Genomic DNA, 23,962 nt, shown 5'->3' on the forward strand with positions numbered 1-23,962 from the left:
CATCATAAAACAAAGTATGACACCAAACCACATAAGGAGATATTAGTTCAGATGACCAAACATAGATCGTATCCCTTCTCTTTTGTACACGCCATTGTACATTACTGATAATCCGGAGAAATGTTATCTTTGTCCAATTTTATACCTCTCCAAAACTTCTATTTAAGTAAATTTGTAATAAATTAGGGCATGTTGGTGAACTGATGTGTTTGGGTTTCTGACAAATTAATTTATAATTAATTTACACTTCAGCTAATGTGTTTAACAATAATAAAGGCTGGGGTTTTCCGGCCTCTCTCATTGCCAGGATCTTCCAGCCCCGCCGAAAGTCAGTGGACTTCTGGCTGGCCTACAGGATCCCTCACAGCAGGCCCTGCCACTGCGGGGCCGGAAAATCCCAGCTGAAGTCGTTTGCAGTTTTACCTTCAAAGCCACAAGAGCTCAGTTGGTAGCACTCTCACCTTTGAGTCTAGAGATTGTAAGTTCAAATCACAGTCAAGCCCTGGAGTGCAAAACCTGGGCTGACATGCCAGTGCAGCGCTGAGAGTTTTTCACAGTCTGAGGTGCCATCTTTCAGATGATATGTTAAAAAATGGTGCCTTATTTTTCCCTTGAGCGGTAAAAGATTTCATTGCACTGTTTAGAAGACCAGGGGTGTTCTTTCTGGAGTCCTTGCTGACATTTATTTCTCAACCAATATCACTGAAACCTATACAAAAGCAAAATGCTGCAGATGATGGAAATCTTAAATTAAAAACAGAAAATGCTGGAATTACTCAGCAGGTCAGGTAGCGTCTGTGGAGAGAAACCAGATTAATGTTTCGGGTCAGTGATGACCTTTCATCAGAACAGTTCTGAAGGTTCATTGACCTGAAACGTTAATTCTCTTGCTCTCTAAAGATGCTGCCTGACCTGCTGAGTATGTTCAGCATTTTTGTTTTGATTTCACAAAAGCAGATTATCTATTTGTTATTCCATTGCTCTTTGTGGGAGTTTGCTGCGACTAAGTTGGTTGCCTCATTTCCTACATTACAACAGTGACTACAGTTAAAGTTCTTCACTGGATATAAAGCACCTTGGGGTGTTCTTAAGCCGGGAATTATGCTGTAGAGATACAAACCTTTCTTAAAGTCGTTGGAACAGAATATTGGGCAGGGTGTACAACAGGTGGCTGATGTGATACTACCCATTTTACATTACTGTCCAAGGTGAATTTCTATCCCTTTGTATTTAAAATGGAAAACTTTGTAATAGATACACTTAAACTTCAATATAGCTAAAGTTAACATCTTGCAACATTGTGTGCTCATCTATGAGCATAGTTGAATCTATGGAAAGGTTAAGTAGTAAATGTTCTAGTGTTATTATTCCTTCTACGTAATATATAGGCCTTTAACAGCCGTGCTTGATGTCACCAAGTCATTGCTTCTTCCCTCTTATTTTCAATCTTACTTATAGCCTGTGCTTACAGGCTTTGCCTCTTTGTCCATGTTTCTTAATTTCAAAAATTCTGAAATGGCTGCCATCAGCAATAAAGAAATATTTGCATATATAATGTGCCTTACACCAGCTCAGGGCATCCCAAAGCCTAAGATTTTTTCCCCCCATGCGAGACTCAGGCTGGTGATTTAACCTCTGTACTGTTACAGAACTGCGATAGAGACCAGGATAAATGCGGTGACAGCACATTGATGTCAGAGTCTCCCTAAGACCCAAACAGGGCTTCATTTAAAAAATGAATTGATAAACAAATTGGACTTGCTGCTCCGGTTCTCGCCAACTTCTGGATTTTCCAATCTAGTGAAATGTGTGGGAGAATAATTGTAGGCTGGCAAGCAAGTGGAATACTTTAGCTGGTCCATAAGATGCTGCTCAACTAATGGGAAGAAGAATTACAACTGTGTGGGTGTATATTTACCTTAATTTGCTGATTTTAAGTGGAAAAGTAGTCATGAGTATAAGGTGCTGTTTTCTGGTTTATACTTCCATCTGCTTTTTGTTGAAGTTAATGGAGAGGGAAAATTATAGCCCACACTGTAATTTTACACTGCTTAGAGCAGGAAAAAGCTTGCATTTATTCTTTCTCCCAGGACATCACAAGTCATTTCACATACACTGAGTTGCTTTGAAGTGCAGTCATTGTTGCCATGACAGCAAAATGCAGCAACCATTTTGCTCAAAGTAGTCTCCAAAAATGTCAATAAGATAAATAACTTTCCGTGGTGGGAAGAACATCAGCCAGAATATCCGGAGAGCTACTTGCTTTTCATCGAATGGTGTCACAAATCCTTTAATGTCCAGAAGAGTATGCAAACGGGAACCTAATTTTGTAATTTTACCTGAAATATTGTACCTTTGGCAGTGCACCATTCTTCTGTGCTGCAATGACATGTCTGCCTAGAGCATGCACTGAAGTCCTGGAGTAGGGCTTCAACCCCACTCAGAGAAAATTATTACCAGCAGAACCAGGCTGACACAGTACCAGTGGTGCACAGCCTTACTCGGCAAAACTTCTAACAGCGCAAATACGAACACGTTTTGGTGTTCATCCTGGGTGAACAAGTAGCACGTGCACAAACAGAAATTGAATTTTATACTCCTGCCTTAGTCGTGAGCTTTGACAATTTAAAGGAAAAATAGTTTTTAAGTTCATCCAGCATAATTAGCTTATCTCTGGATCAAAATCGGGCTGATGCTAATTAAGGTGTGATTGAAAAGGACAAGTTGCTCAGTGCCAAATGTAATATTGAATGTGTTAGAAGGCTCCTGAAAAAGAAACTATTTTATTGCATATCGAACATTGAAATTGAAAACTGCTGCAAATATAAATTCAGTCCATACGTTCTTACTGATGAAGATCTAGTTAAAATTGCTGGGACCAGGAGAATAATTCTTATGGCATACAATTGCTTATGTTTCAATAGTACAGGTTGTATATTTATCATTTACCTTTTGGCCTGGCTAAATTTTTTTTAGGACTTTCCCTCAGAAGATTAACCAAATTAAAGTCCATGACAGGATACATAGTACAAATCTCTGAGTGCAGTCATGGGCTGAGTGGCCTTTTTTCATTCTATATTTCTTATGTTTTGTTTCATCAGCAGGTATTTGGCTTTCCTACCGATCTCCACATTCGAATGCCCACTATGAGTTCAGAGGAGTATGCCTTCGATAGAATGAGGTAACTATTTTAAATACTCCTATCAACTTTTTGTGGGACTTAGCCCTAATACACCTGACTGTTGACCAGCCTGTTGACACTCAATATTTGGGCTCATATACAAGGGATTGTCAATTGAGTGAAGTACCAGAGGGAAACCAGCACCCGTGAAACCCTATCCCAGGAAGGAGTTAATGCTTTAAAGCTTTAAAATAGAACTCAACAGCAGACAGTATTGGCCATAACCATATTAACTCAAGCATTTTAATTAGCTGATCGTTCAGTGGTCTGGGATCAGAAAGTGTATTGTTGCTGCATAACTCATGCAATGTACTGGGAATTATCAGAAACCCCTTATTCTAGCTTGTATCCTCTTTATTGCAATGGCTAACACTTAACTTGATCTTTGGAGTAAATAAAGACCAGTAATACACATAGTGAGCAGAGTGCCATTTCTTTTGTGGGACTAGCAGAATTATTAGATGTTTGATAGTTGTTTACAGGGCTCTTGAAATGTTAGGGCAATACTGAACTGAATGATATTTAGCAGAATGTTTGTTTTTCTGTGAGACGTAGGTGCTTAGGACAGCAAGGAATTGGGAAAGGCCATTCAGCCTATCATTTTCTACCACAGGCTTCATCCCATCAATTTAATTTGCAGGAGGAAAGTTATACAAAAATGCACCTTGATCCCCAGTGGTAATCAAAGAAAATATCAGAATATCTATCCAACCCCACATCTTACTGCCGTCTATCTTCCATGGATGGTGCAAGAATCACAGTGATCTATTCTGTGAAGCAATTCTCTACCTTAGTGTTTTACTTCCTGCAGGTCTCTTGGAAAATAAGTGTTTATAATTAATTTTTTCCCACCGATTTTTCCTCCCACTCTGCCATCTCCTCCCCTCCCTTCCGAAAAGCATCAACTTCCTGGGATACAATTTCACAGGTGCTGGTTTCCCTCTGGTACCTCACTCAGTTGACCATTCCTTGTATATGAGCCCAAATATTGAGTGTTAACAGTTGCATGTATTAGAACTAAGCCTGAATCTGCCCTCGCTTGAAATCCATGTGAACTTTAGGCAGAGGTTGCTGACCAGCAATTGGGAGTGGGAATCCTGGCCAACTGATCCCTATCTGGCCCAGAGCTGCTGGTGCTAAATATAGTGCTCTGGCTCCTGCTACATCTGTTGCGATCAGCTGACATGGCACAAACTACTGCGTAGAATTAGAGCTTATACTCCTGAAACAGGCTATTCAGCCCAACTGGTCTGTGCTGGCAGTTGTGCCCCGCACAGGCCTCCTCCCAATCCTCTTCATCTGATGCCAGCAGCATATCTTTCTAACCGGGTGACTGAACCAAGAATCTTCTAGGTCTGTGTTGTGAACTGATGAAGTGCATCAATCAGGGCAGAAACCAACTCTTATGCTCTCAAAATTATTGATCCATGTTAATTGTTCAGGAAATACATGTTTTGATGTATAAGTATGTAAGCTGAGTAGAATAATGCAAAGCTTTCTAACTGAGCATTGGACATATGGTTCAATGTTTTTATTTACCATTTGTCAGAAGTACGTTTGAATATGTGTTGGAAGCTTCCAAGTCACTTAAACAGAAGGCAGGTGATGGAACCATGACGTACTTGAACAAGGGGCAGTTTTATCCCATCACACTCAAAGAAGCGGGTTCCAATGAAGAAATCCATCACCCAGTCAGCAAAGTCAGAGTAAGTATTTGTGTTTTGTGTGAATGTCAGCTATATTTTATTGTGATAAGATCTAACTGTTAACTGTCCAAGTACTGTAACCATTTTCATTTATTTAAAAAAATAAATGTTTTTTAATAAAAAATGCTTGGTATACTCCTTGAAAGAAGCATCCACGTTGTGAAAAACTTTCACTACTTAATTGAACCACCCAAGCTCCTGTTAAGTGGGGTAGATTCTAACTTTCCATTATCTTCAGAATTGATGTAAGACAGATTGTTGATTCTCTGAGACCTGCTTATCACTCTTGCACAAACTCCAAATCTAGCCCGCTTTTTTTTTAGAAGAAAGGATTGTGTGCAGTAAATGGGACATCGCATATCATTTTCTTTCTATTTTTTTTGGTCATGGTTAAAGTTTCCACTTCCTTATTATAATGTAACATTCTGAATTTCCTTCTGTTTTCAGAGTGTAATAATGGTTGTTTTTGGTGATGATAAAATCCGTGATGAGCAACTTAGGCACTGGAAATATTGGCACTCCCGGCAGCACACTGCGAAACAACGCTGCATTGATATTGGTATGGAACCAGCAACTTCTTGCTATTAAATAAAAAGCAGTTTGTTTAAAAAAGTAAACGCTTAGCAGGATAGCATGGTGCAGTGTGTCCTTGTGGACTGCACCTCTCATTTTGACTGTGGTCACCAATGGGAAATGATTTGTATTGATCCACCTTAGAAAATAAAGTGTTGGTCACCACCTTGTTGTCCTTGCTGTGCCTGACTGCAGGATGCATTCGATGTCCATGGCAGAGCCCTGGAATGATCCTGAGGCAAAGAACTTCAGGGTAATTGTCACCTTTCCAGCCATTGGCAAGGCATGACCCTTTGGTGCAGCAGGTCTTCCTCCAGGCGGCTGCAAAAGATCAAAGACAACCTGTCTTGAGAAATGTAACCTCCTCAGACATCTCTAGAAAGGCCACCCTTATCCGATAGGTCCTGTTGGATGGATGAGTCCTTCTGCAAACAGTCCCCTAAACTGCTGTCTTCTGCAGCTCCTACTGATTGTTGCGTACTCTTTTGCTGGTGTTGCTCTTCTTCTTCTTTCCCCTCCACTCAGAACAGTGCAGCTAGAGCATTACCCACCATAAGGTTGCGTTGTTTATTGAGCTAATTAACCACAAGGAAAAATTGCAAACAAGCAGTTTTCAAAGTTACAACTCACTCTTAACTCTGAGATCAGAATAAGATGCACTCGATCAGCAGGGTTTTAATTTTCTTTACAGCTTAAAATTGTATTGGGGATCTTGATTTTTTCAGAGGACCTTAATTTGCATGAGATCCATAAGCCCCTGACTTGCCTGTAGTGGGGACCTCAGCCAGCTAGAGGGTCTATTTTGCTAATGACCTTCACTTTGTGTGTTTGTTTTGTACTCAAATGGGCAGGAATCACCTCCACACTTAAGATGTCTGTCATTGTATGTTACAACTGAGAATTTCTTTTGCAATTGTTCTCCGGTGCCTGTACCTGTCCACCTTTGGTGTGGGGTGGGGAGAGGCAAAACTGCCTTTGAATTCAGGAGTAGATTGCCATATAATGTCGCTTTGTTATGCTAATAGTGTACAAGATGCAGTGCATGTGGTGTCGTAATAACGAGCAAACTCGTTCAGTGTGGTCTGGCTTATGTGTGACTCCAAGGACTGATTCTGGGGAGTGGTGGTAGTGCTTGGTTACAGTTCAATGTTTGCTTGGCCTAAATAGCCAAGTGGTTATGGTACTGGGCTTGTAACCCCAAGATCAAGAGTTCACATCTCACAATGGCAAAGTATGAAACAATGTAACTTCATCTGAATAGAAACAGATGGAAACATGTTTGTACTCGAAAGAGTTACAGTTCAATGCTTGCCCACAGACTTGTTGTCTGGTAGCTTTGGTTTGTGCTTATAGCTTGATTAGTTACGATATTCAGGTGGGGTGAAGTGTGTACCTTTTGCAATATGCTTAAATTATGAAGGGAATGTGCTGCCCAGGTATTGTTAATGACCATTGGCAGAAGGTCAGGCGAAGCAATCTGATTATTTATAAAAAAGCATTCTCCTGATTCAACCTTAGTGAATATACAACTTTCTTGGATTAGGTTCTTTCCCCATAGTGGATTAATCAAAACAAAAACAAAAATAAAAATACCTGGATTAATCAACTTTGACTGTGTCCCAGCTGCAATCATTCAAGTGGCTGCATATCCTGGCTGCAGCTAGTTAGTAGTCCAGCATCATTTGAGGATAATTTTAATTCAGGAAGTTTGACCTGATGACCCTTCATGACCAATGATTTCATTTATAGTCATAAGGAGATTGATGTAAGCAGACATATATGCAAATTCCTTTCTTTCTTCCACATGAACTGTTGACATACGGAGTTTTATCTTGCAATCTAACACCAATTGCAAAGCTTTAATAATTATAGGATAGACATTGCTGGTTGTCATGCAAGACGTCAGTGACTATTGTTAGGTTTCAGGCCAGACTCATCTGTTTGGAATGGATTTTTTTAGTAGCTTTTCATGAGAAATCTTGGATTGATTTCTCAACAGAACTTTACGGTTGAAGGTAAAAAACACAGAACTTTGCTTTAACCTTTTTTGAGAGCTTTGGTCAAGGAGCCATAGTGTAAGGGATAAAGAGAGGGGATTCAGATTAGCATGGGACTTGAACACCAATATTAAGACTAAATGAATCTAGACTTCTTAAATACAAATTGCTGGTGTGTGAGGGGAGTGCCTCTTTAGAGTGCCAGCAAAATGAGCACCTCAGAGGAGTAGCTTTCTTTTATTGACACCAGGCAATTGTCTACTTTAGACACTTAACTCCTCCTTGCCCTCCAGGTCTTCCAGATCACTAGGGGAATGAATGCTTTGGGCAGTTAAGCCCTCAACTTTGAAATTTTACTTGAGACCTTTTGGATGGGTAATCCAGACAAAAGGCTCCTAGAGACCAGACTACCAGAGAATGCCAATTCTTGGGTACAGGGTGAAACAAAATCATTATGAAAATCAAATGGGTCCAATGCAATGTGAAATGTTATACAAGGGATGAACTGGACAGATTAATACTTCATATACCCTAACTTCATTCTCAAATTCTTCTGTACCTTTAAAAAAAAGTGTAAGCTCAGGAATGTTTTATGTTTGTGTACATTCAGAGCTGGGTAGAGGCATTTTAATTATCGACTCTTCCCCTTGAAGCTGAATATAAAATATAATTTCTTCAAAATCAATTTTGGAAATTGTATTTCTCTATGTACACCCTCAAGTCAAGTAAATGTAAGGATTTATTTTATGAATTTGTGCTTCCAATGTTCACACATCAAGAGTGCACATTGAGAATAGGGACATTAAGGGCAGCAAGCTCCACAGGATTTTTTGGCCATTAACTTTGTCGGATCAAAAACTCTGCAGGGCCATTGGGCCTGACACCTGAAACACCTAATGTGTAATTTCAGCATGTGAAGATCCATGTCACTTCAGAAAATCTACCCTTAAATGAATCATTTCTGATGTGGTGCGGCCATTGGCAAAATGGCGATTCAATGTACAGATGGGGGTTTTGGCAATGGAAAAATATTGCGAGTTTCTTTGTGTCTTGTTGGGCATAAGGGGGAAGTGTGTGTGTGTGTGTATACACAAGCAACCTTTATGCAGTTCAAGTTTAGACAGGCTTATTAAGACTTTTTTGAAAAAATAATCACTCCCTTATTGCTGTTTTCCTGCAGCTGATTACAAAGAAAGTTTCAACACAATTAGTAACATTGAAGAAATTGCTTACAATGCCATCTCCTTTACATGGGATATCAATGATGAAGCTAAGGTAGGACTGTGTTCCCTGCACTGCGGCTTATTTCAATTTGTTTTAACATGATTGGGTTTTCACCAGACAAGAAGGCACAATTGTGAACATTCAGACTTGTCTGTACCTTTATCAGTGCTTCTGCAATTTCAACCTTCACCTTGGGTTCAAGTCCTGTCAGAACTAACGGGATGAAGATCTTCATTCTCTATTGCCTCTCGGAGTCCATTTTAATTTAGTCATTTCAACTTGATTCTTGGTGGGTGCAACTCCATATTAATTGCAATGTAATTTAGCAAACATCATTGAGAGAGAGAGATGTTCATTCTTGTGTGATATCCAGTCTGGAAATGCCTACTGCTGACTTGTGATGCTTCACTAACTAGGAGCATAAACACTGAGCAATTTGCCAAAAATACTTAAAAACCTTCAATTAAAATGTTTGTGGTGGTTAAAAAATAAGTGCTGTCATCTCTGGCAAACTGAGCTCTTGCGCCAATTAGATCATGATTTGCAAATTTGCGGGAGGATCTGAAGTTGGGATGCTGTTTCCTGACCAGTCGCAGCAGTGTATATGGATCTCTTTACGAGATTGATTAATGTTGTTCAGGAGACTTTAAGACAATTGTGACTTTTTAATGTCTGTGTGCCTTGAGTATGCAACTGTTTTATGAGTCCTGTTTTTTTTATGAGGAAGCCTAGGTGAAGGGTCAAAGTTTATAATGCAGGGCACAGCCAAAAGAATGAACAGAGACACTGCATTTATATAGCACTTTCTTATGTATCTCAAAAACATCTTGAAATGTTTCATGCATAAGGAATTAATTTGAATGAGTTTGGGTTGGGGGAAATGGGGTGATGTTAGGGAATTGCATGGGATCTTGATCCGATCTGTGGCTTCTTGATCAGTGGAGGGACTAGTTGTGTGCCTCACGATATCATTAATGGTCTTGCCTACATGTAAAAGCCACCATTACCCAAGTCCAAAATCTAAACGTAAAGCATTCTAAGTGGAACCTATTGCTCACATCCTAGCTACATTTTAGAAGGATGCTGGGGCTGAGTGTTGTCAGTGCACTGCATCCCTGCCCCTCTCCCTTCCACTCATTTATAATTTATAACCCATAACATGGAATAAGATTAATCTTCTGCAAACATGAGGAGAATTGAGGATAGGTAATGGCCCCCTGGCTGCTGGGCGACTTTCTTCCTTCCACTTTTTCTCCATTTCCCTCCCTCCCTCCCTTGTGTTCTCTCCTCTCCTCTCCCAACTGACCATTTCTCACATCACCAAAAAGGCATAAACCGATTAAACAGTGCTCTCTGCAGTTAAGACAAGTGCTGGAATTTATGCATTGGTTTAGTCACTGTTTGAAGGGACAGATTAATTTTTTGGGCTGGGACTCCTCCAGACAGTTCCTTACTCTTCTCACATGCTGGTGTGGTTTTGACACTAGATTAAGAAGGTAGTATTTAGTACCATTATCTTGTAAAATGTAGGAGCACCAAACTGAACCTTTCGTATTGGGCCTCCACAAGGCAAACACTGCTCTTTGCACTCCAAAGTAGTGATTTTTGTTATTTAGACACTTACAGCAGCTATTTGGTGCAAAGCAAGATCCCAAAAACCGATGAAAGACCAATTTATCTGTTTTTCATGGCATTGGTTGAGGAAGGAATGTTGATTCGAACAAATTTCCTGATGTTCCTCATTTAATACCATGCAATCTTTAATGCCCATCTGAGAAGGTGGACAGAGTCTTGGGGCAGAATTTTCTGCCTGCTGAGCGGGCAGGCCCGGCCCAATCTCCGGCAGGTGGGGAGCCGATCCCCGCCGGAGAAGCAGACCCTGCCGCCATTTTACTTGGGCGGGCCAATTAAGGCTCGCCCAGCGTGACGTCTGCCGGGAAGCGCCTATGCGCTTCCTGTGCGGGCATGGGGGATTCCCCAAAAGCGAGAGTGCGCTCTTTCGCACATGCGCACGAAAGAGCGCACACCTCCCTAAGGCTAAGTGCTGCCTCAGGGAGATCGCTGACAGTTTAAAAACATTAAAAAAATCCTTAACATGTCCCCCTCATGTGACAATGTCACGTGAGATGGGACATGTTCATAAATTACACTAAAACTTTATAAATGCCTACATGAAACCTCATCCCACTGGTGGATGAAGTTTCATGTTTTTTCTAATTCCCGCCCGGGTTCCTGGCCTGCCCACCAACCTTTAAGGTTGGACGGGCAGGTCCTTTAATTGTTTCAATGATCCTGTCAATGGCCTCAATTGGCCATTGACAGGTTGGCGGGCCCACAGCTGATTTTGCTGCGCCCCTGCCTTCCTGAAAATATAAATGGGGTGGGATAACATTGGGGGTTCCCCCGTTGTGATCCCACGTTATTTTACGTGTCGGCGAGCAGGCCCCGCCCCCTGCTCGCTGATGGTAAAATTCAGCCCTTGGTATCTGAAGGAAACCACCTTTGACAATACAGAATTTCCTCAATTACATCTCGGGTGTCAGTCTGGATTACGTGCTCAACATCCATGAATGAGGCATGAACTTTGAACTTTTTAACCTTGAGGTGAGAGTATTACCAAGTGAAACAACTGATGCCAAAGTTGAAAATGGGCAAGTCAAAAGTCATGATTAGATGACTGCTACAAGAAGATCGCTTATGACATTGCTCATGTTGCTAGGTGTTAGGATGCTTCATAATCACAGAACTGCTTTACTGTGTAATGCACACACTCTGCTGCTATGGTAGAACGATGTTTAAGTTGCACTTTTCCTTAAAGTCCAAAAAAGTCATCTTGTTGCAAGTAAATGTAGTTTGTGATTGATGGTTATTTATTTTCTGTTGGTGAGTGAAGTTTGCAGATTGGAACATTCTCACCATTCCATCTTGAGTTAGAGAAAAGGCCTATGAGACACTTAAATGTGATGTCTGAAATGCAGTGGATACTATCGAGAAATGTTTACATGGATAGAGTATAAAAGAACAAGAAGGCCGAAGGATAGAAGATTCCCTGAAAATAATGAATCACAGCAGAAGATGAGTCTTGCTTTCAAAATGTAAAGATGCAAAGCATTTGGAAGGGAGTAGTTTGAGCTTAAGAGGAGTGAGAAAAGTTAGCCTTCACAACTTGCAGTTGAAGGAGAATGAGAGTGAATTCTGCATCTTATACCAAATATAATGTGATGGAATCAAGAACGAGAGGGCACAGGTTTAAAGTAATTAGTAAAAAGCGATATGCGGAGAAACTTTTTCAAGCAGCAAGTGGTTAAGATTTGGAATGGATTGCCTGAGAGTATGGTGGAGGCAGCTTATGAGCATTAGAACTAGGAGCAGGAGTAGGCCAATTGGCCCCTCGAGCCTGCTGCGCCATTCAATGAGATCGTGGTTGATCTGATTATGGCCTCAACTCCACATTCCGCCTACACCCGATGACCTTTGAGGTTCAGTTAAAGTTTTCAAAAGGGAATTAGACTGTTTTCTGCAAAGGAAGAACGTGCAGGGTTATGGGGAGAAGGCAAGAGAATGGAACTAGGCGAGTTGCTCATTCAGAGAGCTAGAGCAGATGCAATGGATCAAATGGCCTTCTGCACCATAACAATTCTGTAATTCTGTGTTTTATTTTATCTATTTTTGAAATATAGTTTGACAAATTTATATTTACAACATACTGTGTGAAACTACTTTAGAAACACTTCATTTGTTGTAACGGCATACAGTAGTATATACAATACTGCTAAGTTATATTTTAATCATAAATACCTGTATTGCACAGTATACACTTTGATAGAGAATTTATATGAAAAATGCACACTATGGTGAGAAATAGGTTTAAAAACATTGACTAGACATAACTTATCTACTATGCTAAATGGAAAACTTCAGGTCTGTGGCTGGCAGCTTTATTCGAACGAGTTCCCTTCTATTATTAGAAAGTGCTCTAAATGGGAGGTACCTGTATTTGTATATATCATCTTGTATTTTGGTGGATAGCTGCATGCATTTTTAAGGACATTTATAGTTTAGCACTTTGCAGCTCAGAAAGATATAGGAAGTGGCAAATTGTTGTGGAGCTTTGGATTCAACCTGGGAAATTTGAGCTCAAGGCACTGTATGCTCGATGGACCTGGTTTCCCCAGAATAAATTTTACTTGGTTTGGTAAGTATTTTACTTTGATATTGGATTAAACTTTGAGCAAAACTTTACTCTTGTGCATATTGGTGGATGATGGCCCCTAAAGCTAGCTAGCTAACAAACCCAATCTATGTTGTACTGTTCTGCTCAAGCCTGGTTTGAGTTTGTTAGCCACCTTGCCAAGTAGTTCTTTGCACTGCTGAAAATACCGCCACAACCTAATCCGTGAACTGTACTTTGCTTCGTTCTCGTTTTGCCCTTTTTCAAAACTCCTGTGTACTCTGTGGCTGGTTAAATTGCTGTTTAGCTGCTTGAAGGTGATGAAAGGAATGCTGTCATAGTATGCTCTGTTTGACTAGCCTTTGTTGTGCCATTCCCATAGCAGATTCACATTGCACAAAGTCACCTGCAACAAAATTGTGAGCACCTTGAGTTTTGATTTTGGTTCGCAGTTTTTACCGAAATAAGTGCAATTAAAACACTATTTTTAAAGACGTCTCAAAGTCTCTTGTTACTCAAACTAGTTAGAAATTACCAAATAAAAGTGGGTGTGTGTTTGTGGTTTTAAAGAAATGAAGGACACTTTGGTACATTGGAAGGTAATAGGAGAACAGTAAATAATAAAATGAGGATTGTGGTATTTAAAGGGAGTCTAATGCCTTGCAAAAACGCTCTATCTGCAAACATGGGTGTACATGATGTAAATGTGCAAATAGACCATCACATCTCTGAGCCAAGAGATCTATTAAAATAACAGTGTAAGCTAGCTATAACTGTCAAAGAGAGGGGTGGAAAAGTTTGAACAGTATAAGTCATAATGGAGGCTGCAGCATTTGGAAGGGGAATAAAAGAAATATTGAATATCACTATTTGGGAGCTAGCTATCAAGGTCAGGGAGTTGTCCATGGCCAACATTCTCTCTTCACTGTTAGGGTCCATGTTTTAATGAATGAACCTGGGGGGCAATGGATGAGGAAAATATATTAGAAGAAAATGAGAGTTACAAATTATTTGTAATTCTTTTTATCATTTTATCTGTGTGACTTGAGAATAATCTATATTTTTAAAGACTGTCATTGCTGATTATGGTATTATCATTGCAGTGATAGTATTCGCATTGGTTGTAGATGTATTGGTTATAATTCCAAGATTCTAGAAGGGCCCCAGAGGATTATAAAATAGCTAATGTAGCACCTTTATTCAAGAAAGGAGGTAGACAGAAAGCAGGAAACTAGAGGCCAGTCAGGCTAACATCTTTGATAGGGAAATTTTTAGAATCAATTATTAAGGGGATTATAGCAGGCTACTTAGAAAATCATAATGTTAGCATACATTATCAGATTCAGCATGGCTTTGTGAAAGAGAAATCGTGTTTACTGAATTTATTGAAGTTTTTTGAGGAAATAACAAGCAAGGTGGATAAAGGGGAACCTGTAGTGTTGGGGCCTCAACTATTTTACAATCTACATCAATGACTTGGAGGGAGGGACTGAATGTATGGTTACTAAATTTGTCAATGATAGGAAATAAGTTATCAAGAGGAGGTAAAGAGTCTGCAAAAGGATATAGATAGGTTAAGTGAGTGAGGAAAAAAATGGCAGAATGTAATATAGGAAAGTGTGAACTTGTCAGGAAGAATAGAAAAGCAGTATCATATATAACAAATAAAAATAGAAAATGCTGGAAAAACTCAGCAGGTCTGGCAGCATCTGTGGAGAGAGAAACAGAGTTAAAGTTTCGAGTCCAAATCACTCTTCAGAGCTGAAGGGAGGTGGAAATGTGTTGGATTTTACGCTGGTTAAGAGGGGGTGGAGCAAGATATAGGGTCAGGGGTAGGTGACAGCTAAAGAGAGATTGACAAAGGTGTCATGGACACAAGACGAAGGGAGTGTTAATGGTTGTGGTAAAGAAGGTGCTGGTAGTGACATAAAGGTAGCAGGAGGTGTTAATAGCAGAACAAGGGCCAGTGCTCTGTGAAAGCACAATATAAAAGAAGTGACAAATGGCCCTGTGGCTGGGGGGTGGGGGGGGTGGGGGGAGCGGGATTGGGGATGGCAGTATTAGGGAAAAAGGATTTTAAAAAATGAACAACTAAATAAAGGAATCAAATAATAATAAAAAATAAAGAAATTAAAATTGGTTTTAAAAAGGGGGTTAGAAAAGCAGTATACTATTTAAAGAGAGAGAGATTGCAGAACTTGGTGGTACAGAATGATCTGGGTGCCCTGGTACCTGAATCACACAAAGTTAATATGCAGGTACAACAAATGATTAGGAAGGCAATGGAATGTTGTCATTTATTGCAAGGGAAATGCAATTTAAAAGTAGGGAAGTGGCTGTAGCTGTACAGGGCCTTGGTGAGACCACATCTAGAGCACTGTGTACAGTTTTGGACAAAAACAAAAATACCTGGAAAAACTCAGCAGGTCTGACAGCATCTGCGGCGAGGGATACAGTTAACGTTTCGAGTCCGAATGACTCGTCAGTTCTGATGAAGAGTCATTTGGACTTGAAACATTAACTGTATCCCTCTCTGCAGATGCTGTCAAACCTGCTGAGTTTTTGTTTTTGTTCTAGATTTCCAGCATCTGCAGTATTTTGCTTTTATCTTAGTGTACAGTTTTGGTCTCCTTTTTTGAAAAAATATATAATTCTGTTAGAAGCAGTTCAGAGCAGGTTTACTCAACTCATTCCTGGGATGAAGGGCCTATCCTGTGAAGAATTGTTGAATAGGTTGCGCCCATACCCATTAGAGTTTAGAAGAATGAGAGGTGAACATCAGATCCTGAGCACACTTGATAGGGTGGATACCAGGAGGATGTTTCCTCTTGTGGGGTAGACTGGAGCTAGGACACAGGTTAAGAATAAGGAGTCATCCGTTTAAGACGGAGATGAGAATTTTTTTTCTCTCCGGGTCGTTAGTCTGGTTCGTCTGAGGACTTCCCTTCCCCAGAAAGCAGTGTAGGCTGGGTCATTGAATTTATTCAAGGCAGAGTTAGACAGACTTTTGATAGACAAGGGAGTTGAGGGTTATGGGGGCAGACAGGAAAGTGAAATTGAGGCCACAATCAGATCAGCTATGATGTTATTGAATGACTCTGAAATTGTGATTTACCTGAATTTCTGGAGACATCTTCCCAGCTTTAAACAGGAGATACATACACATTTGAGGTGTACAGACAATTGTCAGGAGAGCATCACAGAATATAGTACTATGAAATTCATACTATTAGAGTATGATTTTTAAAAATAATTTTTGCTGATTTACAACTTAGTGAGAAAGCTTGGATGCAGCTTTTCAGTGGCAATTGTATCATGTTGGAAGTTTAAAAAAATTAAAGCCATGAATGCAATAAATAACACAATTTCTTGACATCCCAATGTGAGTATAAAATGGGTCATCTAGTTTTATTTAGGACCAATATTTTTTCTCATATTAATAACAAGAGGACAATATACCCCTATAATAATGAATGCAGTGACCACACACTAGATTGTTTAAATATTCTTGCCAAAATTCACTCCAAAGCAGGCTACTTCACAATATATGTGCAGTAACTTTCACACCACACAAGTGCCAGGCCATCTGCATCAAAGGAGAATCTATGTGGCTGCATGTGACATTCAACTTCACTACCATTGCTGAATCTGCACCCCCCATCAATATTCTGGGAGGGGGGGCGGAGGTCACCACTGATCAGAAACTTAATTGGACATTATGTTTTATGTTTGACTGCACAATGATGTTTTCCTCCCACTCAAAGGAGGCAGTTGCAGTGACTTTCAAATTAATTAAATGAGGACTAAATTGGATAGTCCCCAAAAAACAGGTGCAGGCATCACAATGTGTGATGAACCCACTCCTGTTCAATGTAATGCAGGCAGCATGTCAACTTAGTGTTGCTTATTCATTTGAATATTTGTTGCATGCAGCCAGCATTAACTGTGCTGTTCCATGGCTGAAAGCCTCAGCAGCAGCCCAAAATAATAACATGCTAGGAACAGTTAAAGTAAGCCTGCATCTCTTAAAGGGGAGGTGCATTGTGGCTACACTTAAAGTGCTTAATTGGCTGTAAAGTACTATAGATATATTGAAGTTGTGAAAAGTGCTATGTATATGTAAACCTCTTCTTTCTTTCGTCTTCTTGCTCCTCCTCTTCCTATTCTTCCTGCTGCACAGCTGCTTACTGTGTAACTGGCAGGAAGGCCTGTGGTCTCATGGTGAAGTTGTGCAGCAGACTGCCGTGAATTTTGACAACCACTCTGCCTAATATTGTAGGGATCCTCTGGAGCAATTAAGGTAGCAGAAGCATCCTTTCAACGTGCCAATGATCTGCTGTATCACATTTTGTGTGGCAATGTGGCTTTCACTGGGTGTGCGCTGCGTACATATGCATTGCTTGTACCCCAGAGTCATCAGCCATGTTGACTGCAAATAACTCTTGTCGCCCAGTAGCCACTTCTTGGTTTGCCATGCTGATTCAAATGCAGATGGCACACTGGATTGCTATAGAGAGAAGGCATCTTGACTGCTGCTAGGATACATTGTACTAATCTGCATGATTCACTGCCTATGGTCACACACCAACTTGATGTTGAGAGAGTGGGATCCCTTTCGGTCCTGGTATAGGGTAAAGTTGACGTGGTGCCTGCAAAGTGATGTGTGTGTAGTCAGTGTTACCATGGAGAAACCAGCAATCCAAGCAAAGTCATATGCTTGGCTTTGGCCAGAGAATGAAATGTGGTCAGCTCTCTTTGAATAGAGTCTCAGTGACTTCCCCAATGCAACAGTGGATGACGAACTGCACAATGTTGCAAATATTTCCAGCTCAAGCCTGGAAGGAACCAGATGCAAAAATGTTCATGACCACAGTCATTGACATGTGGTCCTTGCCCAGGTCTGAGGTTGTAGTTGTGACTGCAGTAGATGGAAGATTTCAGTGAGGATTGAAGTGCAGATGTCTGTTATACTGTTCCTTGTTAAGGTTCAGGTAGGAGAGCTGCTCCCTGAATGGATATCGCTTCCTCCTTACTGTACTCCTCCCCTGCTTCTCCATCTTCCAGCAGCTTGTCCCTGTCTGCAAGACTTCTGCTCATTCAGCAAGTAATGCTGTATTCTAAGGGAAATGCCTATTAAGGCACTCATGTCTTGGTTGGTGCAGAAGTATTTTAAAAAGCCAAATGCCCCTGTTGACTTTAGCAGCTTTGTACGTGTGTGTTGTTTTCTATAGTTGTATAACCAAAATAACAGCCCGAAGAAATCAACCAGCAACTAACCTGTAAGTAGTTGATGATCCCTTTACGTAGTGCTAATGGGGGCCCATCCTGCTGTTGAACATGTGTTCACCTTTATGAGATTGTGTGTGTGTGTGTGTGTGTGTGTTAGCTGGAGCATTTAACTCTCAAATAGCACTGCTAGCATCAGTTTACTATTGCATGCTGATTGACATGATTTGCCTGCTCTATATGTGGTAAATGTTCACTGGGAGCAGGCTAATGCTCTTACCCATACAGTGTCTGATGAAATTTGCCCCTTGTGTGTTTGTGCCACAGATGCATTTCGGAGCCCTAATGGCATTGGTAGACAAACCCAGTTTCTCAGCTTGTGCGTTTTTGTATGGTTTGAAAAAACTCCAATAAAAATCAAATCTGCATAATACCCATGTTGGTGTTTACAGTACTTCCTAAAATGATTAATTAAAAGATTTCACCGGAATTAATAAGTGAGTTTCCTTCTAATACAAGTCATCATTATTTTGAGAAAACAGCAGCGAATGCTGACACGTCAAAATAAATTAGAGAAACAGAATGTTAAGCAACCTTGTGGATTTTTTTCAGAAGACCTATTGTAGTCATGATGCAGATGAACCTTGCATGTCTTGACATACCCTATTGACTACAGTAGAAAAATGGAGAGCTGGTTCAAGTATCATGGATGCAGTTCATTTTTATTCTCTCTCCACACTTCTTCATCTTGCAGAAGGAGATAGGAAATAAAGTGACAAGCAAAAGTCAAGGATCCCATCAAGCCTGTCCTCTCCAGAACCTCCATGGACTGTACCCTAATGTTCTGTGCAGTTTCTCCTCACCCCTTACTCAATGTCCTGGAGTGAAACTCATAGATATTTATCTGCTTTACAATTTACGTGATTCTTTTCTGGTTGCTTTACATGAGATGACCTTTATATGGCCATTGCAGTTCACCAATTACTGTATTTTATGGGCTATGTGATTGTTTCTGTCTCCACTGGTCCTTTACAAATTTTAACCACATCACTAAACATTTATTCATCCAGCTCTCAGCAAGCAGAGGTTCATCTTCAAACAAAATGCAGAAAAAAACCACTGCAGAGGCAGGAAACCTGAAACAAAAACAGAAAATGTTGAGAAACGCCTACTAACTCCCTTTCATAGATGCTGACTGATCTGAGTATTTCCAGCATTTTCTATTTTTGTTTCAGTGATGCACTTTTCTCTCTTCCTCCTCCTCACAACATTTTTTTTGCGTGGAAGGGTGGGATGCTTTGAACTGTGATGCCCTCTTGTGTTTCCCTCCTCTGTTATGTCCGGCCCTGAACTGGTGCTTCTCTGAGATAGTATCTCACTTAAGAACTTGCTCCACAACTTCTGAGTTAAGTGACAACTGCAATGGCTCTTGCTTTAATGCTATCTCTAGCCAGTGAATGCAGGAAGAATCTCTATTCTGAAGAGCAAAGTTTTTTTCTTTAGGCTTTAGCCATGGTTGTGAAAGACCTGAGTGTTGCCTGGCAACAGAACACCCCTGAGGTGTAGTGGAAGACAACTAAGCATGCTTTATTTGAGCAATACTGTGATCTGCCCTCCTAATTTAAAGGGCATCAGTTAAAATTAGAAGACCCTTTCCTACTTATATTTTTAGAATAAAAAAGAACATTGCCACATGATTAATGTTGACTCCATAATTTGCAAGGAATGAGGAACTGTGCACAAAGACAGGTTTCTTATCTGAAAAAGAATCTTGCTACACAAGTGAGATTTGTGAAGCAAAGACACGATGGACATTTTGTTGGATCAGGAAATGTCAACTATTTTTGTTTTATTTTCTCTCTCTCCCCAAGTGCGCCACTCCCCAGCTGAGAAAGCCGGCTGAGGCCTCCACCCAGGTGGACTAGGACTTCATGCTGTCAATCATCAGTTTAGTTAATTTGCAGAGAATCCCAGGCACAAACCTTACTGGTTGGACAGCTTGCTAGTAAAACCAAGGATATTCAGATTACAGTATCTACCCAATGCATTCTGCAAAGTGAATAAAACAAAAACCTGAAAAAGATTAGCAGCAAATTGCATACTATACTTGGCTTGCAGATACTTCCATTCAGCTAGCAAGCAGAAAAATATTTTGGGATTAACTGTTTATCTTGAGTGATTCAGGCTTTAAATTATAGCGACTTTGAATCTGACGTTGGATCTCAAGTGAGAAAAATTGACTCCATTATAGTTTTATTGGTGAATTTTGTGGAGTTTTGAATTGAAACCTCTCTCTTCAGACAGGTGGCATTCATATCCCTAGCTGGATGAAATTGGGATAATCTGTAATCTCTTTCATTGTAATTATTTTCAGTTGTGTTTCAAAGCTACTTTTGAGCTTGTCCCAAGTTATGAATCCAGTTCATCTATACCTCACCCTAGTGTTACCTGTTGCCAGTCGGAGGATAATAATTTCCTAAACAATGCAAATACCAGAAACTTGGAGGATGAAGTACTGATGGATGCTTGGCTGATGACTGACCTGTTCTACAACTAATTTATGCTGGATGGATGCAAAAACTTGTGCAACCTGATTGAATGTCTATTATAGACAAGCCACACCCAAGTTTTCAGTCAGAAAAGAAATACTTTTAACCCCTAGAAGGTAAATTTGCTCAGAGCTGCTCCTGCTCCAGTGCCTTAACTTTCATAGCATTTCTGTTTGTGCACATAAATGGGTTTCTGACAAACTGCCACTGAAGTTAGGGGTAGAGTGGGAGAAACTGTGGGGATTCAGCCCCCTAATTTCAAACAACAATCCCTCTAACTCTGGGCCAGATTGTTCTCTGGGGTGGATTTGCCACCAGATCAAGGTGTCATAGTGCATATGACTTGTCCCACTGTGACCCTGACCCATTTCCTGGGCTGGGTGGTATTATTTATGCAGAGCAGAATTCTGGTAGGAACCCCATCACTAATACAGAACCTACCTCTGCAGCAAAAGAAATTGTTGTTTAAGGTGGTTAGCTTGATGACTTCTCGTGAAGGCTACTGAAATGTTTTGGGACCATTTAGGTGGAAGAGATTTTTTTCCCCAAAAAATATTAAATTTATGAGTACATTACATGATCATTCAAAGTTGACATTGGAGCAGTCCACCTTCAAAGTTCTTAACCTGCCATTTGTTGGTCCAAATCCCGAAGGGGTCCTTGATTTCTGTGCTGTTGCCAACCATGCTGGTGTACTTGGCGAGGAAGGTAAGCACATCCACAACAGGAACATGGAGGTTGTAAAGATCCACACTCACAGCCTGGTTCCGTTGCAACAGCAAAGTAAACATTGCCTCGGTCATGAGGATTCTCAGCTGTGTGAGGTTTCCTTTTTCCTCAAACACCTCGAGGAATTTCATTATGCAGCGATGTTCTTGAAGGTCACATTGAACTATCCAATGCTGGGGGAGTAGATGTCTGCAGCGTTCCAAAAGGATTCTCTTAATGAAGAAGGCACAGTCATTGGATGTACCTCCTTCACTTTCTTTCACCGCTACGCTAACAGTGTTAGGAATTCCCTGGCTTAGGACTCGGGTGCTGGTTGCAGCTGTCACCTCTTAAGTTTCCCTGGGTAGACACTAAAATCCCACCAGAAGGAAAACAAGCAACTGCAGTTGAACTTCCAATACCAAAGGGCAAAAGGCTGAAACCACCCCACCCATCTCAGTAATAAATGAAACCCAAAAATTCGCAAACTTGCACTCATCTTGGAGAACCACCTTTATGATCATGGTTCCTCCCCTATCAGTTAGGCCCATTTCTTCCAAGCAATGAAATGGTAGGCCTTTCCCCATTAACCACCACCCTCTCTGGTCACTGTGGTTAGCAGGAGAAGTAGAATGGAGGGAGATTAGTTGAGTTACTAGGCCTTATTTCCTGTTGCTATTTACAGTATTTTTCTTATTCATGGTATGTGGACGTTGCTGGCTAGGCATTGCTCATTCTGTGTAGTGGTTTGGGATCAGGAAAGCCTAACCTTCCTGTAGAGGGGGAAAGAGGGACTTTGAATTCGAGGCACGTAGAATGCAGTAGTTGTAGGCCTGATGTTTGATTTTCCTTCATTTTTCATCATCCCATTGTGGGCAATATAGCGGTGGTGAATCCAGCCCTGCTTTTCACTTTATTGGAGAGATTTTACACATATAGTAACATTCTAAAATAAAAAATGGAAAGTAGCCATTTCTAATGAAAAGTCATACTTGAAATGTTAACATTTCTTCTGGCCCCTGCTAAACACATACATTTTTATTTCACTGTAACAGAAACTATTTCAGTTTTGTGATTGTTTTGATAAATTAGAGTTCTGCACAGTAGTTGGCTCATCCTATTGTTTAATTTCAGTTAGAGTAAATGCGTTGCCCGTGCCACCATAACTCTAGTATTTATACCCTTAAATCATGGGCGGAATTTAAACCCTGAGACAGGCAAGTAGTTCTTTGCGTTGGGTGGCACATCATTTTATTCCATTCACTTTGAGGTGCAAAAGGGCCATTTTGTAGCATTGATTAGCACCTCTTGTACAGGTTTGCTAAATGCATAGAGCCTTTTAGTATGGATGCATGCTTGCATTATGGAGCTGTTCCACAACTAGATTCATTGATGGGTAATGAAACAAGATTTATATCAAAGCCAGTTTATTATTTTTCCAGTCAACGTTTTGGCTTGCTTCTATTGCACTTGCTAGTCACTATTCACTGATGAAGTATTTAGTGTTCTAGTCAGTGGGGTGCACATGAGAACTGAACATTCGGTTTGGCTATTGGCACATTTACTTTTATATCATATGCAGCTGTTGTACGAAGCATAGTTTGTTTCTATCAGATGAGAATCTCCCTGGAATTTGCCTGATCATCTGCTGTAACTTCAACAGAGGATCAGCATAAACCCTGGGGAGATGGCTAGCATAAGTTTTATCCCTTTTCGCCACACTTTCTCTGTCATCCATCAGAAAATCCCTGTGGAAATTCCAGGCAATTAATTTTAATGGGAAGTGTTTAGTAAGGATATTGATGCAGTGAAGTAAAATTAATAACAGGATTAAACATGCAGAGCTGCCTATGGTCCATTTAAAAGACCATAAGACATAGGAGCAGAAATTAGGCCATTTGGCCCATCAAGTCTGCTCTGCCATTCAATCATGGCTGATACGTTTCTCAACCCCATTCTCCTACCTTCTCCCCGTAACCTTTGATCCCCTTACCAATCAAGAACCTATGTATCTCGGTCTTAAATTCACTCGATGACCTGGCCTCCACAGCCTTCTGTGGCAATGAATTCCGTAGATTCACCACTCTCTGGCTAAAGAAGTTTCTCCTCATCTCTGTTCTATAAGGTCTTCCCTTTACTCTGAGGCTGTGCCCTCAGGTCCTAGTCTCTCCTACTAATGGAAACATCTTCCCCATGTCCACTCTATCCAGGCCTTTCAGTATTCTGTAAGTTTCAATAATTTCTGCAAATTAGTCTGACATTATGCAATTTTAGTCAGGCTATTAAATAATAGCATCGGAAGGGAAAACAAGCTTAATTTATGAAGCCCACAATAACCTTGAATTCTAATTTTTTTTAAGTACAGAACTTGTATTTTTGATGTATGTGATCCTATTGAATGGTATTTTTATATTAAACTTGAAAACTCCAATAGTACCCTTGCCTACTTGGTGCAGTAGCATATAACTGATTACTGAATGGAACACAGAGTGGCAACATTGAGAACTGAGTGCAAGGGGACAGGAGGTGCTTTTTTTTTTTGTACCTTTTTTTTCAGCCTCCAGTGAGCATTCAAAGGTATTAATTAGGTGAGCAGGGAGGTGATAGGTTGGTGAGTTCTAAGATTT

The 23,962-nt window shown here is 40.4% G+C and overlaps 1 protein-coding gene across 3 annotated transcripts in view; it reads left to right on the forward strand.

The window, feature by feature from the left end:
* The window catches only part of LOC121277593 (grainyhead-like protein 1 homolog), a 106,917-nt gene that overhangs the window by 37,795 nt on the left and 45,160 nt on the right, over nt 1–23,962 (forward strand). For 2 of the 3 annotated variants that reach the window (XM_041187118.1, XM_041187116.1), the window contains exons 6-9: nt 3,102–3,181; nt 4,731–4,887; nt 5,335–5,446; nt 8,638–8,732. In XM_041187118.1, coding sequence (XP_041043052.1) covers nt 3,102–3,181; nt 4,731–4,887; nt 5,335–5,446; nt 8,638–8,732 — 444 coding nt within the window. The remainder of the gene's footprint in view (nt 1–3,101; nt 3,182–4,730; nt 4,888–5,334; nt 5,447–8,637; nt 8,733–23,962) is intronic. The other variant, XM_041187117.1, reaches the window with a different exon arrangement.

The sequence above is a fragment of the Carcharodon carcharias genome, chromosome 5 (genome assembly GCF_017639515.1).
Source record: "Carcharodon carcharias isolate sCarCar2 chromosome 5, sCarCar2.pri, whole genome shotgun sequence".
Classification (NCBI taxonomy): Eukaryota; Metazoa; Chordata; class Chondrichthyes; order Lamniformes; family Lamnidae; genus Carcharodon; species Carcharodon carcharias.